Source organism: Equus caballus, chromosome 7, assembly GCF_041296265.1.
Source record: "Equus caballus isolate H_3958 breed thoroughbred chromosome 7, TB-T2T, whole genome shotgun sequence".
In the NCBI taxonomy this organism is placed as follows: Eukaryota; Metazoa; Chordata; class Mammalia; order Perissodactyla; family Equidae; genus Equus; species Equus caballus.
Genome location: NC_091690.1, coordinates 3,285,336 through 3,303,370, shown reverse-complemented (window position 1 = coordinate 3,303,370; position 18,035 = coordinate 3,285,336). Strand labels below are relative to the sequence as shown.

General features: G+C 58.6%; 2 protein-coding genes across 20 annotated transcripts in view; both read left to right on the top strand.

Moving 5' to 3' along the window:
• The window catches only part of DPP9 (dipeptidyl peptidase 9), a 38,327-nt gene extending 36,825 nt beyond the window's left edge, over positions 1-1,502 (top strand). For all 17 annotated transcript variants that reach the window (XR_011440372.1, XR_011440371.1, XR_011440374.1 and 14 more), the window contains one exon: positions 706-1,502. Coding sequence is in view for 9 of the 17 variants with exons in the window: in XM_005611475.4 (XP_005611532.1) it covers positions 706-798 (93 nt within the window). In the remaining 8 variants the exon portion in view is untranslated. The remainder of the gene's footprint in view (positions 1-705) is intronic.
• A 3,904-nt stretch (positions 1,503-5,406) lies between these two features.
• MYDGF (myeloid derived growth factor) lies at positions 5,407-17,494 on the top strand. Of its 3 annotated transcripts, none has more exons than XM_023644470.2 (6): positions 5,407-6,697; positions 7,742-7,792; positions 13,072-13,133; positions 14,652-14,733; positions 15,624-15,696; positions 17,009-17,494. In XM_023644470.2, exons 1-6 carry the CDS (start codon positions 6,518-6,520, stop codon positions 17,086-17,088), a joined length of 528 nt encoding a protein of 175 aa, XP_023500238.1. In that variant the 5' UTR covers positions 5,407-6,517; the 3' UTR covers positions 17,089-17,494. The 3 variants fall into 3 exon arrangements, with proteins under 3 accessions (XP_023500238.1, XP_070128638.1, XP_070128639.1); XM_070272537.1 differs by having other exon boundaries at positions 6,440-6,697; positions 16,815-17,494; XM_070272538.1 differs by lacking the exon at positions 5,407-6,697 and adding an exon at positions 7,010-7,128 and having other exon boundaries at positions 16,815-17,494.
• The last annotated feature ends 541 nt before the right edge of the window (positions 17,495-18,035 follow it).

The following is an 18,035-nucleotide window of genomic DNA, read 5'->3' as shown; positions in this document are numbered from 1 at the left end:
GGAACAGTTGGGGTGCGAGAGCCCTCACTTCATGGCCAGAGGCAAGACCTGCGCCCTGTCACCATCCACCCAAGGGCCTGGATGTTGACCAGCCAGGTCTCAGGGACCCGCTGATTCCCTGGGCACAGCCTTGGGGGCCCACACGTCCCTGTCCCTGTCTGGGGATGACCCCCCTCGGATGGTGTGAGGGCCCACAAACCACTTGGCAGAGCCTTGAGGGGGGCGCCCTGGGGGCCTTGGCATGTACCGCGCAGACGAGGCCTTTCGGTGAAGTGGAAATGGCTGGGGTGGGGGCTCGGCTGTCGCTGATTTGCCGCCCCGCCCCCTCCGCCGAGATGGGGTTTGGGGACCGCGGCTGTCGGGGTTCTGGTCTTCCTTACGCGCCGGGGCCGTGCGTGTGAGCGCCTCGCCGAGACCCCGCTGGGGCCGTATTTTTCTCCCGGTTGTGGGGGGCGGCCACAGCCAGAGAGGTTCTCACTCGCCCAGAGGCACACAGCAAGCTGGCGGCAGAGGGGGATTCGAACCCAGGCCTGTGGTTCCAGAGCGTCTGCCCTTCCCCGTCCGCCCCGTCCACCCGGGATGGGAGGTGGCAGGGCCCCGGGGAGCCGCCCGAGCCAGGGGGGCGGAGGGGCTTCCGGGTGCGGAGTGGGGAGCGACTCGGGGAGGGTCCCTCGGTGCCACCAGCCCTGCCGTCTCTGCCCCCAGATCTACCCCAACGAGCGACACAGCATCCGCTGCCCCGAGTCCGGCGAGCACTACGAAGTCACGCTGCTGCACTTTCTCCAGGAATACCTCTGAGCCCCGCGGCCGCCGGCGCGTCCAGAGCACAAGTGGCTCCGCCGCCGCTGCCCCCGGGGGACCGAGTGGCCCGCCCCGCCGCGCCCAGGGGCGCCGCCTTCGCGCCCCCGCCTTCTCTCGGTTTTCGATGCTCCTGGGTTCTTGCCTGTTGCTTCTCGGTCGCCGGGAGGGAGAGACGAGGCCGCGCCCACGAGGCGCTTGTCAAGCCATCCCCTCCTGTCCCCGTGTCGCCCGGGAGCAGGAGGTCAAGCCCGCGGCCACCGGAGAGGCCCGCCCCCGCGGCCCGGAGCATGCGACCGCCTTTCTGCGCGCCCACCGCATCCCCGCGTTTTGTTCTGGAGGGTGTTTTTCATCATTGTTTAAAGGACAGAAACGAGGGGGCCTCAGTCTAGAATCGGGGTCCGCCGCTGGCCCGCGGGGTGCGACCCAGCCAGCCCCCCGGGCGGCCGCACGCGCACACCAGGGTCCGGGGGCGCCGTGGCGCCATCCCCGCCTCAGGGTGACCCTTCCTCCTTCCTTTCCCTCCCCGCCAAGAGTTCCGCCAGGGGCAAAAAGCAAAACAGAAGCAAAAAAAAAAAAAAAGCCCCACCAGAAACGAACCACCTCTACATATTATGGAAAGAAAATATTTTTGTCGATTCTTATTCTTTTATAATTATGCGTGTCAGAAGTCGACTCATTAAACGATTCCAGATGGAAGCGTGGCCACCAGCCTCAGTGAGGTTCCTTCCCGGCCTCGCGGCTCGTGGGGGGCTCCTCTGAAGGGGGGGGGCCTGCCCCTCGCTGAAGATGCCCCACCCTCATCAGTGGTCCAGGGGGGACGGTCCCAGCCGCCCTGATGCCGCCAAGCGTGTCACTTAGGGACCCAGCACAGGATGTGGCCGCAGCCGGTCCCCCAGCCCCCAGGGCAACAGCACAGCCCAGGCCACATCCTCCTGGCCGCGCCCGGCCCACCGCCGCCCGCCACCATTACTACCTTTTGCATCTGTGCTTGTCCAGATGCCTCACTCCCTGGTTCAGGGCTCAGGAACCGCCGACCAGGGAGGGCAGGCCCTGCACCTCATCATGTTTGTCCCAACACCAACAACCGAGAGACCAAGAGAGCCAGGTCTCTGTGCCATTCAGCCATGCAGACAGCACTCTCCACTTGAATTTCTAACAGCAGGATGGCCTTGCCCCGCACGGTCACCCTCCATCTTTAGGAAGCTCTGCTTTTATTTATTTATTTTTTTTTTTGCTGAGGAAGATTGTCTCGAGCTAACATACGTGCCAGTCTTCCTCTGTTTTTTAGTATGTGGGCCACCAGCACAGCATGGCCGGTAACAGAGAAGTGTAGGTCTGTGCTCGGAAACCAAACCCAGACTGCGGAAGTGGAGCGTGCTGAACTTAACCACTAGGCCACCAGGGCTGGCTCCCCAATCTCCATTTTTGATACCTGCATTCTCTTCCACCCTGTGAATGCGTCATGATTTATTTTGCTGGGTACCTATCAAAGGAAAACAGGTTATTCTTGGCTTTTTGTGTAAGTCAGTATAAATCAGAAGTCAGGAGACTTTATCTGTAAAGGGCCAAACAGTAAATATTTTAGGCTTTGCAGGCCAGTCTGTTCCCCCAGCTACTCGACTCTGCCCTAGGAGTTCCCAGCAGGCAGGGAGGGTATGTAAATGAGGGGGTGGAGGGTATGTAAATGAGTGGGCGTGGCTGTGTGCCAATAAAACTTTATTTGCAAAACCAGGCAGCCGGCCAGATTTGGCCCTCGGGCTGAAGTTGGCCAAGCCCTGGTATAAGTGATACGGCAAGAAACAGCCTGGTGCCTGTTTGGGGCATATGTTTGAGTTTACAGGGTAAACTATTCTAGGAATATATTTCTAGGAATTAACAAAAAGCATATTCATTCTTAATTTTGAAGAATGCCAAATTGCCGTCAAAAGAGAATGCCTCAGAGTACACTCCTGCTGAGAGGGGAGGAGTGTGTCTGCGTCTCCATTCCTTCCCCAGTACTAGGTGTTTGCATTTTTATCTTTGCCCTTCTGATGGGTGAATATGTCATCCCACTGTAATTTGAATTCAGATTTCTTTTATGTGTGGGAATCTCCATGTTTGATGACATCTGTTGACTAGTAATCATTTGCCCACCTTTCTTTTGACCAGTTGGCCTCATTGATTTGTAGACACTCTATATATGAAGGAAACCAGTCCATTGTCATACATGTTGCAAACTGAACTATGTCACCGATTTCAAAACGTTTTACAGGTTGGAAGCTCAGCCAATGAATGTTTAAAATCATCTCAGGAGCAAGCTGTCTTTCACTTAATCCCCCGTGAAAGAAAGTGGAGGAGGGAACTAATCACAAGTCACGGAATGACAAAAGTGGTGGGAAAGGGGGCACTGGAGTTGCCTCAGGAGGCTTGGCAGCTGGGAACCCATGATCATCTCAAAGCAGGAACTCTTCATCGAACCTCCCGCCCCTGCCTCACTCAGCCAGTCCTCAGATTGTCACGAGACAGCAAGAATGAGGCCCAGAAACGGAAGTGGGTTGCCAATGGGAAGTGGCAATGGATCATGGGCAGCTACAAAAGGACAAGTGTCTGCCGGCAGAAGGTCTCGGGCTCCCAGAGGTGGCAGGTTAAGAGGTGTTTGTTTCTTCTGAGTTGATACATGAGCCGCTAGCGTTCTCCCCCGCTGGTGGGGGTACCGTCAGCGGGAGGGTCCCCAATGCTGTTTCAGGTTATCCACACGCGTTTGATTCCTCTCCTGGTGGGACGGCTCATCTCTTCCCTAACTGGCAGGAAGCCATAGGTGTGGACATAAAACCCCGTGTCATATCGGTTGCAGATGTTTTCCTGGTTTGTCATTTTCTTCTCCAACCTATTTATGGTATTTCAAAAAAATAGTAACTATCGACACATAGGAAGTTGCAAAAATAGTACAGAGTCCCATCTACCCTTCCCCCAGGTTACAGCCCTTCCACACCATCGAGCTCGGGCAAAAGGCGAAGCTGACATGAGCACCGTGCACTTAACGAGACTCCAGACCTTATTTGGATTTTCTCAGCTTTCCCACGTGCTCATTTGTGTGTGTGTGCAGTTCTGTTCCACTCTGCCACCTGTGTAGATTCCTGTAACACCACCACCCTCAAAATACGGAGTTGCTTATTCACCACGAAGGAGCCGCTTCGTCCAATCCCTTTAGATCCACACCCCCGGCTGTTCGTGGTGTCCTGACCATAGAGAGAGAAATTGTACTATTTCTCTTATCTAATCTTTTCCTTTAAAGACTAGAAAGCAGGATCTTCAGAATGATGGTTTTTTCTCTCTTAATGCCTCCAGTGTGGGGTTTTTTTTGTTTTTTTGTGTTTTTTTTTTTGGAAGCCAAAAGGAAAGGCAAGACGCTTGGGGCTCAGTCCTTCTGAAAAGAAAACACACACACGCACAAACCCACCCCCTTGCGTGGGAGACTCAGCTCACAGTGGAGACATCTTAGCATCAGCGCTTGGCCACCAATCGCACCCTTCGTAGTGACAGGCTGAAGGTCAAGCACCGCAGTGAGGATGTGGGAAAGACGTCGACGGAGCCGTGCTGAGCAAAACGCCGGAGGGATAGGACGGCGGGGGTCCGGTTTGTGGAGCCAGTTTCTAATGGATCCAGGGCAGGCAGTGGCGAGGAGGAAGAAATTCCTTACCCCAGAGCAGCCAGCCCAATTTAGGCCAGGCTGCTGCCGCAGAAAAGCATGAGTCCTGCAGGTAGCGTTATCTGGGGGGCCGCCAGCCTCCGACAGGACCCTCCTCATAGGGTGGTGCGATGGAGCCCAGCTGAGGGGTCCCCTGTGACATTTGCTGTCTGCATTCCGTTCTTTCAAGTCGGGAAGGACCAGGAAAACCAGCTTCATTCTGGAGACTCCAGATCTGGCCACGGGTGTTTTCTTGAAAATTTTAAGCAATTTGTGACCCCCCCCCCCCACAAAAGCTTTCCTTCCGTAGCGGGAAATCTGGGATTTCTTCGTTGGCATCTAACGCTGGTAACGGCTAATATTTAGAGTTCTTACTTGTAGGAGCTTTGCCTGCCTGCCCTCACTTAATCCTCCTGACAACCCCCCAAGGTAGGAATTATTTTCTTTTTCATTTCATATTTTGAAATGAATTTTGGCTCGGAGAAGAGCTGTAGAAATAGTAGAGTTCCAGAATACCCTTCATCCAGCTTCCCCTAATGTGAACATCTTATGTAACTGTGGTATAAGCCGGGTTATTGAAGCCAGGAAATTAACATCAGTACCATCCTATCATCTAATATATAATTAAATTATATAACTAATCAATATATTTAATTGTAACAAACTATTAATTAAAATTATATCAATTTAAGTTAATATTATTAAACAGTTATATTAATATATAATTTTATTAACATTATTTTATATATTATAAATTATATTTTTATATATAATATATAATTGTCTTAGTTATATATTAATTGCATTGATACATAATATAGTAATTACATATTATATTAATATACTAATAAATTAATATACTAACTAAAATTAAAAGTTTTAAATTAATATATTTAACATATGGACCTCATTCGGATTTCACCGTTTCTCCCTCGAAGGTCGTTTTTCTGGTCCAGGGTTGTTCCAGACTGAATGTTTGTGTCCTCCCAGAATTCGTATGTTGAATCCTACCCCCGCAAGGGGATGGAATTTGGAGGTGGGGCCTTGGGGCGGTGATGAGGTCCTGGGGGTGCAGCCCTGGTGAATGGGATTAGCGCCCTTACAAGAGGGGCCCCAGAGAGCTCCCTCCCCCTTCCATCATGTGAGGACACAGGGACAAGACGCCATCTGCGGCCTGGAAGCGGGTCCTCATCAGACACCGAATCTGCCGGCACCTTGATCTTGGACCTCCAGCCTCCAGGACCCCGAGAAATAAACGCCTGTTGTTTAAGGCCCTCGGGCTGTGGCATTTTTGTTACAAGAGCCCGAACCAAGACAAGGACCGATCCAGGGCTCACACCGCCTCTCCTTGTCCTGGGCGGACCCTCAGCCCGTCTGCCAGGACATGTTTGAAGACTGCTGCCCGGGTATCTTGTAGGACATCCTGCGTCTCGGGTTTGTCTGATGTTGGCTTGTGATTCCACTGAGGTCGTGCATTTGGGGCGACGAATCCAGAGGTGCCCCTGGGAAGGCGCGTCTGCGGCACCGGGGTGTCGCCACCTCATGTTGGGGGACGGTAACTCGGATCATTGGGCTAACGATGGGGTCTCTGTTGTAAATTACTATTTTTCTCTTTGTAACTAATACGTATCTTGGGGGGCAGTACTTTGCGACTGTGCAAACAGGCTGGTTCTCATCACATTTTCCCCCACCCATTTGGAGCCTCCATCCACGGATCTTGGCTGCAACGATGATGGTTAGTCCAGTGGTGACTTTCCATTTCCCCCATCCCGTCTACACTGACTGATTGCAAGGGCTGCAGGGTCAGTCCACGGCCAGTAAGTGAGGGCCCACGGGACCCCGAGCCCAGAAACCCGGCTCCAAGACCACGCACCCCACGGGCTCCCCGAGGAGCCCCAAGTCCCGCCCCCAAGATGGCGGCGCCGGCGGGAGAGGGGCGGGGCGCGCCGGGTCACGTGGCCGCGCCGCGAAGACGTGGCCCCCTGCGGACGCCCCACGTGTCCCTCGCCGCGCCCCGTCGCCGCCCCTGCCCTGCGCGTCCAGTCCAAGATGGCGGCGCCCAGCGGCGGGAGGCACAGCGGCGGCGGCGGCGCGAGCTTGTGGGTCGCGCTGCTCCTGGCGGCCGTGGCGCTGAGGCCGGCGGAGGCGGTGTCCGAGCCCACGACGGTGGCCTTTGACGTGCGGCCCGGCGGCGTCGTGCACTCCTTCTCCCAGAACGCGGGCCCGGGGGTACGTGCCGCAACCTCCCCGGGGGCTCGAGGGGTGGCCGGGGCGGGGCCCGAGGAGGGGACAGAGACCGTTAGGGCGGGGCTCGAGGAGGGGGCGGGGCTTTTTTGGAGGGGCGTGGCCCCAGGGGGCTCGGTGAGGGGGCGGGGCTTTGCGGATGGGTATGGACCGAAGGGGCGGGGCTTTGCGGAGGGGTGTGGACCCTAGGGGCGGGGTTTTTGTGGTGTGGCGTGGAGCCCAGGGGCGGGGCTCGATGAGGGGGCGGGGCTTGAGGAGGTGGTCCTGGGCTCCAGTGCAGGGTCGTCCGGGAGACAGAACTGAACTTCTAGGGCCTCCTGGGGGCTGAGGGCTTTGAGGGGCCTGGGTCACCGACCTGAGTCCCCGTCTCCTCTCACATGCCCCGAGTGCCAGGCATCCCTGTCCCCCAGCCCCAGGCGAGTGTCCGGCCACTGGCGAGCAGGGCGGGCGCAGCACATGGGGAGAGGGGAGCTGGAGCTGAGGGGTGTGCGCCCCGAGGCTGTGCAGCAGGTCGTGAGCTGCAGCGCTGGCTCGGGAGGAAGTGGACGGGCGTGGCTCTCTCCTTCCGTTGCACAAGGTCCCACATCCTTTCCCCCCAGGTGTGAGGCCAGGCCCTCTTTACCTGGAGGCGGCAGGCGGGTCTAGCCCAGCCCTGTCCCCAGCTCCTTGGAGAGGCTTCCTCCCCACTCCTCCTTATCAGTCCTCCAACTGTTTGTTGAGGATTTCCTTCTAGCGGGTATTGTGCAAATACATTGTGTGTTAGGCACAGCAGAGCAGAGAGGGGCCCCCAGGTGTCCCTGCTTGGTGGGTGCTGGAGGGGGTGTGACCTCCCACTTCCTGTTCCTCATCCGCTAGAAGCCACGTGGGTCGTTGGTCCTGACCCAGGAGGTCTGCAGACTGCCTCCTTTCCCCAGGGAACAGATGCTCAAAAGAGGGCTCATCTTGATTCTGCACCTCAGAAGGACGGCCCGAGACCCTGCCGCCCCCAGGACCCCCTCCCAAGCCTTTCTCTTTCCTTCTGTTCTCTAGGACAGATACTCTTGCGTGTTCACCTACGCTTCTCAAGGAGGGACCAATGAGGTGAGTTGTTCAAAGTTCCATGTCGCTCAGCATGACGACAGCCATTGTCACACAGAGACGCTCTCCGGGGACAGCGGGCTTGGCTCGTGCGTGCGTTAACTTCCACTCATAAGGCTGTTCTTGCTTAACGAGGAAAAGCGAGAGTGCTCAAGTTAACTAGTGGTGGCAGGTTCCACTCGTAATTCCACAGAGCGGACACGCGTCTGGACAGCAGGAGCGGCGTGGGTGGGAAGCTGCCACTCCCATGGGCCTCTGTTAGGGGCGTTGTCTTCGTTTTCTGTGCTGTGTAACAATCACCCAGACTTCGAACCTTAAAACAACACCCATTTGTTCGAACCTTAAAACAACACCTCAGGGTCCTGGAGGTCAGACGTCCCAGCGGCTCAGTGGGGCGCATCATAAAACCAAAATCAGGGGACCAGCCGAGTGGTGTAGTGGTTAAGTTCACGCACTCCCCTTTGGCGGCCCAGGGTTCACAGGTTCAGATCCCGAGCGCGGACCTAGCACCGCTTGTCAAGCCACGCTGTGGTGGCATCCCACATAAAACGGAGGAAGGTTGGCACAGATGTTAGCTCAGTGACAATCTTCTTCACCAAAAAAAAAGAAAAAAAAAATTAAGGTGTCAGCCAGGCTGGGCTCTCATTTGCAGGCTCTGGGAGAATCCCCTTCGAGGCTCGTGGAAGTTGCTAGAATCCAGTGCCTTGCAGTGTAGTGCTCAGGCCCCTGTGTCTTCGTGGGCTGTTTGCTCCAGCTGGTGGCAGAAGAGGAAGTGAGATTTGAAGCATGAAACGGCCGACATGCCCCATTGCCAGCTTTGTGGGGACCGCATGGCAAGGAGCACGTGTGGCCTCTAGGAGAGATGGGTGTCCCCTGGCTGGCAACAAGGAGATGAAGGCTTCAGTCCTTCACCCGCTGGGAACTGATTCTGCCAAAACCACGGGAGTTGGAAGAGGACCCGAGCTCCAGACGCGAACAGTGTGGCCGACACGTTGATTCTCGCTGGTGAGACCCTGAGCAAGGGACCCAGCCTCGCGATGCCTGGCCCTCTGCCCTGCACAGCTCCGAGCTATAAAGGGGCGTTGCTGTCGACCTGCTCAGTTTGTGGTCATCTGGTGCGCGGCGTAGGGAGTTGAAGGGAGCCCCCCAAAAAGATATATCCACATGCTAACTCATGGAACCCGTAAAGGTGACCTCATTTAGAAAGTCTTTGCAGATGTGATTAAGTGAAGGGTTTTGAGATGGAGCGATCCTCCTGGATTGTTAGGGGAGCCCCGAGTCCAGTGACGAGAGTCCTTATAAGAGACACACGGGGGAGGTTGGATAGGAGAAGAGAAGACGCAGAGGGGAGGCCGGGTGACACGTGTGGCCACGAGCCAAGGAACATGCAGAGCCACCGGAAACTGGAAGAGGCAGGAAGGATCCTCTCCCAGAGCCTGCAGCGGGAGCGCGGGCCTGCGACACCTGGATTTGGGACTTCCGGCCCCCAGAAGGTGAGGGAGTAAATGTCAGTTGTCGTAAGTTACCAGATCTGGGGTGGTTTGTCACGCCTCGTTGTCACGGCGGAAACAGTGGCCCCGTCTCTCGTGCCCCTCACTGTGTTTTCCTCCCCAACACCCAGGCTTGGGGAGACACGGCTCTCATTCCAGAACAGTCTGTGGCTCTGCGTCCCAGAACAGCGTGGAGTCTTAGAGACAGAGGCGGCCTGGGAACCCCCACGGCACGTGCCCGGCCCCCCAACAGGCTGGCTCCGGGCCATAGCCTTGTCTCACACTCAGGACGTTGAAATGGGCGAGGGGGTCTCTCCCCCAGCACTGTGGACGTAGGGGCCCGGTCACTGTCTGTGCGGGGCCGACCTGGGCACTGTGGGGGGTTGAGCAGCATCTCTGGCCCCACCCACTCGACACCAGGACACCACCAGTCATGACAACCACAGATGTCCCCAGGCGTCGCCCAGTGTCCCCTGGGGAACAAAGTGATCCCCACTTGACAACCACGGGGCAAGAGGGACATGCAGCCCGCTTTGAGGATTTTAGACATGTCCAGTTTGTAAATGAAAGTCAGTGATTCCCAGCGGCAACATTTTAACAGCCTGGAGCAAACGACTGGAGACCCCCGTCCCAGCCTCTGCTCCCAGGCGTCCACTCCGCTGTGGGACATTCTTCGGAATAGTAACCCCGGGCCCGCGGTCCAGCCCTGCGCCCCGAGAGCCCCGGGATGCGACCCAGCGCGCCCTCGTCCACGTGTCAGCCCTGTCGTGCTGACGATCGATCTACTGGACAGTGACATCGCGGTGACGCTGCTCCCGTGGCACGCACACCTCGTCTCATCTCGCCACCGTGCCAGCAGGCGGGACTGTCCCCACATCATCCCTTTTCACACACGAGGACACGGAGGCCCAGAGGTGGAGAATTTCCAGGCTCCCGAGCTGGGAGGTGACGGAGGTCCCCAGGGCACAGGCCCCTCCCCACAGCTCTGTGCCGGGACCCGCCCGGCGCCACCGGCAACCTGGAAAACAGCACACGTGCCTCCCTGATTAAGCTTCAGGGGGACCGTCCGCTCTGGCGCTGGGGGAGAGTGGCGGTCGCTCCCTCTGGGCGGTGTGACCACAGGCCGGGCCGTCTCTTGGAGCAGCAGTGCAGTCACAGACTAGAGCCAGCCGTAGGCTTGGTCCTTTGGTCCCGGCTGAGCGGATTCCTCCTGAAGCGAATCACCCAAGAGAAGAGAGACGTGTTTGGCGCCGTCTCGTTCTGGCAGCGCTGATCTAGGACTGTGACAGTCGGACACCGCGGGTGGCCAGCGGTTCCCGGTCTGGGCGCCCAGGAGGCCTCAGGACTGTGGGCGTGGGGTCGGGGGGGCTGCGCACGTCCAGCTCGGGGGCCCAGGCCTCTGAGGGCAGCAGCGGCTCTGGCTTCTTTGACGGTGGTTTGTGTCTCTGGGGGTCGCCTGAGAAGCCAGTGGTGTCAGGTGACAGTGGGCACAGGCTTGTTCATGAGCTCCCGGTGCCCCCCACGGTTGGCGAGAAGGCAACAAGTTGTGGCCACTTGGGAAAATTGGCCGTTTCTTGTAAACATGCTCACCAGACAACCCCACACTTCCACCGCTGGGTGTCGACCCTGCAGACGTGAAGATGCAGGTGCACGCAAAAGCCTGGGCCGGACTGTGCGTAGCCGCGTGATCCAGGACAGCCGACAAGTGGAAGCAACCCAAACGTCCATCCGCGGGTGTGTGGATCAGTAAGATGCGGCCATCCACACGCTGGAGCACGATGCAGCCGTGAAGAGGAGCGAGGCCCCGACACAGCCGCACATGGACGGACCTGCACACACGACGCTCAGGGAGAGAAGCAGACACAGAAGGACACACAGCGTGTGATCCCATGGACGGGAAACGTCCAGAACAGGCAGATCCACAGACAGAGAGCGGGCTCGTGGGCGCCAGGGGCTGGGGAGGGGCTGAGGGCACTGCTGATAGGGACGAGGTTTCCTTATGGGGTGATGGAATGTTCTGGAATTAGAGTGTGATGACGGTTTCACAGTCCGGAATATACTAGAAAACACTGAATTGTGCACTTTGAAAGGGTGAATTGTACAGTTTCTCAATAAAGCCGTCAAAAGGAAGTGAACTGTGGAGGCCCGCAGCAAGCTGCCAAACCTCGAATGCGTTACGTGAACTGACCACAGACTGATGGTCCGCACAGGTGGCCTGCAGAGGCACAGCGATGGGGACTGAGGTCAGATCCGTGCTCACCAGGAGTTTGCAGGAAGGGGTTGACCCCAAGGGAACCGGGAGCATCTTTGGCAACAGAGAACCCATCTGGGTCTTGATGGGGCGAAGGAGACGCACCCGGATGCGTAGGCCAGACTCCTGGAACTGGCTGCATTTACATCCTAATAAAAAAGAATAGTGGCTCCCATTTGCGTGTCGTCTGTGACGCCCGGCCACTTAGGACCCTAACCCCCTTGGCCTTACAGAGAACATTCCAGAGGCTCAAGCTGAACTGGGCGCCTCCTCGCCCGGCCCCCGCCCTGCAGCCACGAGCCCACGGTCAAGTCCACATTTCACAAGTCCCCTCAGAGGGACACTGACCCTACTGCCAAGAAACTTTTGGTTTTAAATTTGTTTGCATTCCTAATTTTTTTTTTAGTGTTAAATATTGGCCTTTCTTCTCCTGATGCTTTTAAGAGCTGTGGAAAATTTTTCCAGACCTATTTCACAGCATAAAACCGTTTCTGGTTCTCAGAGGCCTTGGAGCCCAACAGGTATTTATTATTAAATAGAAAATAAATAGGCCGAGTGGCAGGTCTGGCCTGGCACCCAGCGAGCGTGTCCTGCCGGTTTCCTGCCGCAGGCAAACGGCTTCAGTGACCATCTACTCCCCTGATAATTACCATAAAAATGGACTTGTTTCCCTTCTGGAAAGGCCTTGACATTAAACCTGGGTCCATTATTACTCAGGAGAGGGCTGTAATCTCTCATTTTGCTGGCAAAACGCAAAAATGCCCAGAAGTGACACAGGTTTACGGTTCCCCGTTGGCTGGGTTTTCAGAGCCCGTGAAAATCCAAATAAACTGGTGGCGATGTGTTGGGGAAGCATGGAAAGTTTTTAATTTTTTTAATTTAGTTTTTTTTAAAAAAGCTAATACATTCGCATTGTTCAAAAAGAAAAGCCTATGAAAAGCTTTCCAGCACCTTCCATTTGTCCGCTTCCCGCCCACGTCCTTGGTGTAACGGCGATGATGAAAATCTTGTGTCTTCTCCCAGGACTTCCTTATAATTATACCAGCCAGTGTGAATGTGCTGTCTTCCTTTCTTGTCTTTTTGTTTTTATTTTCCTTAACAGATTTTATTTTCTAGAGCAGTTGTAGGTTCACAGCCAAATTGAGCAGAAGGTAGAGAGATGGATCTCTTTCTGGCCGCCCATCCCCGCATGCACAGCCTCCCCCATTATCAACGTCTCCCCAAGAGGGCACATCCGTGGCGATCGAGGAAACTATGTGGCCCAGTCACCGTCGCCCCAAGTCCATCGGTGACCTTAGGGGTCACTTGTGGTGTCATGCGTCCTGTGGGCGTGCACGAACGTGCGATGGCACGTACGCCCCGTGACAGGGGAGGTCCACGGCCCCGAGCAGAGCGTGGGGGCACCTGCAGGCCAGGCTCCAGCCAGGTGGCCCCAGGAAGGTTCAGGCCCTTTGCACCACTGCGAGGGAGCTGGAGACAGAGCGAGCCCGCGCCGCCCGGCTGTGCGTCCGGCCTGACGCGTGTCCATGTTCTCTCCGCAGAGGTGGCAGATGAGTCTGGGGACCAGTGAAGACCACCAGCATTTCACCTGCACCATCTGGAGGTGAGTGTGGGTCCTGGCGGCGGCGTGGCCCCCGGAGGAGGCGCCTTCGCTCAGGGCTGCTGCAGGGGAAGGGGTCAGGCAGAGTGACATGGGCCCACAGCCCTGGAGGGCACACCCGGGTGCACAGGCCGGCGGAGCGGGTCACGTGACTGCAGGCAGGAGAGGGGCTGCCACACTGGGCTGGGGCATGGCTGGGGCGAGGACGGCGCCGCCGGGAAGCGCGTGGACACTGAGGCCCAGAGGGGTCGGGGCCCTGGGGAGTGTGGGCCAGGCAGTGTGAGCAGCCCTGGTCCCCTGCAGTCACGGTGATGGTTCAGTGCCCTGTCCATCCTTCCCGTCATCCCGTCCTGACAGGGAGTGTGGGGATGAGGGGGTGGAGCTGCCTCAGGGCCTGTCCCCGCTCCCCTGTGCTCCGCGGCCTGGGACGCATCACCCCAAGAGAACCCATTTCTCCAGCCTTTACTGTGCGCCTGGAACAGTGCAGGCCCTTTGCGGCTACGCAGAAGTCCAAGCCGTGGTCGCCCCCCAGGGCACCGGGGTCAGAGGGGCACAGATTACAAATGGAACACAATCAGGGAGTGGTGACGGTGACATTTAATTAAAGGACACGCGAGTTTTAATCATACTAGTGGCGCCATCCCAGTGCCCTGCTTGATGCCGTGCAAACAGCAGGTGTTACTAAGTAGTGGGGGAGCCCCACCCGCTCTGTGGGACCGGCCCCTATCGGAGCCCCGAGTCCTCGTCAGGATGCCCGGGGGCGCCCGTGTCACAGGAAGGCCCCCGTCTGCACCCTCCCCGTGCATATCGCCACCCCGCACGGGGCGTGCACACCAGTCCCCCAGGTGCCCAAAGACACACGCAGCCCCAGCCACCTGTGACCTTGGGCCCCCCGCCCCGCCAGGAGGTGGAGCGTGACTGGCCTGGCCTCCAGATTTCAGACACTGATGGGTCCTCAGTCTGCCAGGCCCTGGGCAGCCACGAGCCGAGAGAATTGGGGGTCCCCTGGCGCCCCCACCCACCTGCATGCGCCCCCCCATCCCCGCCACCCCCTCCCAGCCTCCCTGCTGCCTCCACCCCCAGCCCTACGCGGATGTCCTCGTCCCTTGTGACACCAGTCATCCCCGCTCAGCTCCTCTCTGCTCCGGTCACCCGACCTTGCGGTTGCTTCGATGTCCCCTTTGCACCCTCCACGGGACCTTTGCAGATGCCCCGCCCCCCCTTCCTAGTTAACCCCTGTACTTCTCAGGCCCCGGGGTGTTGCTGGCCCCGCCCTCACTGCAACACCTGGAATGTCGCCGGCGCTCAACTGAAAAGCACTCGGGGAACAAACACGGGGTTGGGGCCCAGGCCAGCTGGAGCCCCGAAAGGGAAGGGGCCAGGAGAACGTTCCGGCAAAGAGGAAAGAGGGGTGGATGGAGTTGAGGGGGCCCCTCCTCCTCACGGTCAGCGGCGCCCGAAACGGCGTCCGTCCTGGAAGCGGGGCGCACGCGGCCCGGCTGACCCAGCCCCTCTCTGCAGGCCACAGGGCAAGTCCTACCTCTACTTCACGCAGTTCCGGGCGGAGGTGCGCGGCGCCGAGGTCGAGTACGGCATGGCCTACGTGAGTACCGGCGCCTCTCAGCGCCCGGGGCGGGGGCACCGCGAGGACACGAGCGGGGACAGCGCGGGCGCAAGGGGACCCGGAGAAGCAGGCGGCGTGGCTCACTGGCGCGGCTCCGGCGCCCCGTGGTCAGCGCCTCGGCCTTGCTCCCGACCCTGCAGCCCCTAGCAGGGCCGGCCACACTGCAGGGCCCCCCGCTCCTGCGTTTGGGTCAGAAGCAGTTAGAAAAATGCTTGTCGGTTCCAGAAGCGGAACTGGTGGGAAACAGGCCTGGAGACTCGTGGCCGGGACCTGCTCCCACCAGGGTCTGCCAACCGCACGGGCATCCTGTCTTCTCCAGGGGGCCTCGGCTCTGCTGTGAAGGCCCTTCACCTGACTAAACCAGGCCCACCCGTGCCCTTTACCCAAAGTCGGCTCAGGGTGGCCTTTCATCACCTCTTCAAGACTTTCCTTCCCGCCAGCAGAGTCCATGTGAGTGGGGACCGTGGCTGCCCCGAGTCCACACATCAGCGTGACCAGCACGCCCTTGAACCAGCTGTTCTCCAGGGTCCCTTCTCACTTTAAAACTCTCTTCTCTTAGCTGATTTGAAAGAGACACGACTCAGACTTTTAAACATTACGCTCAATGTTTGATACTGTCAGGCTTGTGTCTTTTCCATAAATTAACTCAAGAAAAAATGGAATTCAGTGCCTTCCTCCCAGGATTTGCCGCAAAGGCATGACGTCTTAAGCCAGTGGACAGGCTCTTAGGGGGTCACCGAGCCTCTTCTAGCGGGTTCTCCTTCACGGGCTGAGAGAGGCTCCACGCGCGCCCTCAGCCTGTGCTTCTCGGGCAGCAACGCGACTCATGTCCTCCCCCGATTAGAACAGGACCCCTGGTTCTCTTTCAGTCGAAAGCTGCGTTTGAAAAAGAGAGCGATGTTCCCCTGCAAAGCGAGGAATTCGAGGTGACCAAAACAGCAGGTGCGTGAAGATGGAGGGGTCGTGGCTCGGGACCCGGGGCTGGAGCGGGGAGGGTGGGGGAGCTGACGGCACCCACCGCGGGCGGGCAGGGACAAGGACTGCCATTCGGGTCCTGGGGGTCAGAGCCGAGCGTCGGCAGACTGTTTCTGTAAAGGGCCAGAAGGTCGGAGTTCTCACTTTGTGGGGCAGCTCGGGGTGTCTCTGTGGGCTAGTCCACCTGGGTGGCCCCGGCGGGCAGAGGGGCGTGAGTCCTGTGTCGGTGGCTGGACCGTGGCCGCGTCCCAGTGAAACTTTATTGTGTGAACACGACGTGTGAATTTCACGTCACTTTCCCACATCCCAAAATTCCGTTTTCTTCCCATTGTTCTGAAAGCTGTTTAAAAATGTGAAACCTACTGTTAGCTCCCGGGCAGCGGGCCAGCTTTGCCAACCCCCGATGGAGAATCGTGAGCCCGGTGTGCTCCATGGGGGGGGTGCACCTGGGACGTCCACCCTGCCTGGCCGGGCTGGGCTCTGTGACCAGGAACGGCCTCGAGAGTTTAGAGCATCGTGGCCACAGGGCACTGAGGTCAGGACCGCGTGTGTGACGGGGGAGCGGGTCATGCCCCAGTGTCCTCTGAAGCACATCGAGCCGCGTAGGCAGATGCTGAGCAGAAGGATGAGCGAGACGCTCCCGAGTTGGGGCTCAGCGTGCAAGAGCAAGGGGGCAGGTGATGGTGACAGGGGACGTGGGAGCTAGCCGCGTCTGGGGGAGCCGTGAGGGTCCTGAGGGACGGGGAAAGATGAGGCGAAGGGTCTCATGCAGCTGTGGGTGTCACCAGGCTCGAAAGTGGAGAGGAGGAAGAGGGCACGAGCAGGGGGCTTATAGGGAGGGGCCTGGGTCCTGGAGGTCCCGGGACCATTCAGAGTCAAGGTCAAGGACGGGAGGTGGGGTTGCTGGCAAACCCCGAGCCCCAGGGCACAGGATGGACAGGGTGTCACAGTCCAGCTGGGGGGGCGGGTGGCAGGTGGAGGCCGGATTCCCTGGTCCTGCTGGAAGAGCATCGTCTGGGCCTCAGATTTGCCCGTGTGAGCAGGAGGTAACACAGCCCGACCCCCGTCCCCTCTCCCTGTGGCAGAAATGACCATGGCTCTTCCCACCTCACTTTCCCGTGGCTCCTGCTGCCTCGACCTCCCGACCTTTCTTCAGTCCCTCACCCGTAAGACCCTCGGGGCCAGGGGCCTTTCCACGGGGACGGCTCCCCTGCCCAGCCCAGGACCCAGAGAATCTGTGGGGCGGCGAGGGCCCTCCCAAGCGTCTCCTCTTCCGCAGTGTCCCACAGGCCCGGCGCCTTCAAGTCCGAGCTCTCCAAGCTGGTGATCGTGGCCAAGGCATCGCGCAGCGAGCTGTGACCGGCGCCCCGCCAAGGCGACTTCTCGTCTCTGCTGGCGGAGCCTGGCCCGGGGGGCTGGCGCATCCCTGGTTTTCTGGGGGGACTGTTGGTTTTCTGCCCACGCTGCTGTCACCCTGTTCCGAGGGGTCCTCAGGGCGACAGAGGCCCCGGGACGGAGTCCGCCGCGCCCGCTCTGCACCTGGAGCGTGGTCTGGGGCGGCCACTCGTCTTTCCCACCAGGAGGGGCCTGGGGCTGGCGGCTGTTCTGAAGCCAGCGTGCGTCCCCGTGGGACCAGCGAGCCAGCTGCCCTCTGCCCTCGAGCCGACTGTTCTCTTAGATTTCCCCAGGGGACCTCCTTTCAGACCAAGTGGGAAGAAATGACATGTTCTTTCGTATTTGAATAAAAAAGACGATTGAAAAGCGACCACAGAGACTCAGCATCGGGCAGTGCCGGCCACCGGGCTGGGCGCGGGGGGCTGGGTCCCCACCCCAGGACAGCAGCGGGGGGCTTACCGCCCCCATGTCCCTTACCCCTTGGAAGCAGCTGAGCGGCGTCACGCCGGGCAGGATTTTTCTGGAACTCCTGAGCCCACGGGGGCTGGGCTGGGCCACGGCCACCGCAGTCCCACGGGCGGGCCTGACGGAGGGCGAGGGCTCCAGGGTCGACCGCTTCTGCGCCCCGGGAGTGGCCTTGCGACGTTTCTAAAGCCGCATTGCAACACAGTGACTTGGAAAAAAAAAAAACCACCCGCAGGCAAAGAAAAATAAATGGATGGAACCCGAAAGTTCCCAGCCACTCAGAGGGGCCCTGGGAGTCTGACCCCCGGCTTGACCCCCAGCCTGACCTCTGACCGCGTCTTTGCACCTACAAACAATGGGAAAGAGACCTTTGCCGGGCCCCAGCGCTGTGGGGCGGGGGGTCGTCCTCGGAGCGCCGTGTTGGAGGATGGAGGCCTCTCTGTCCC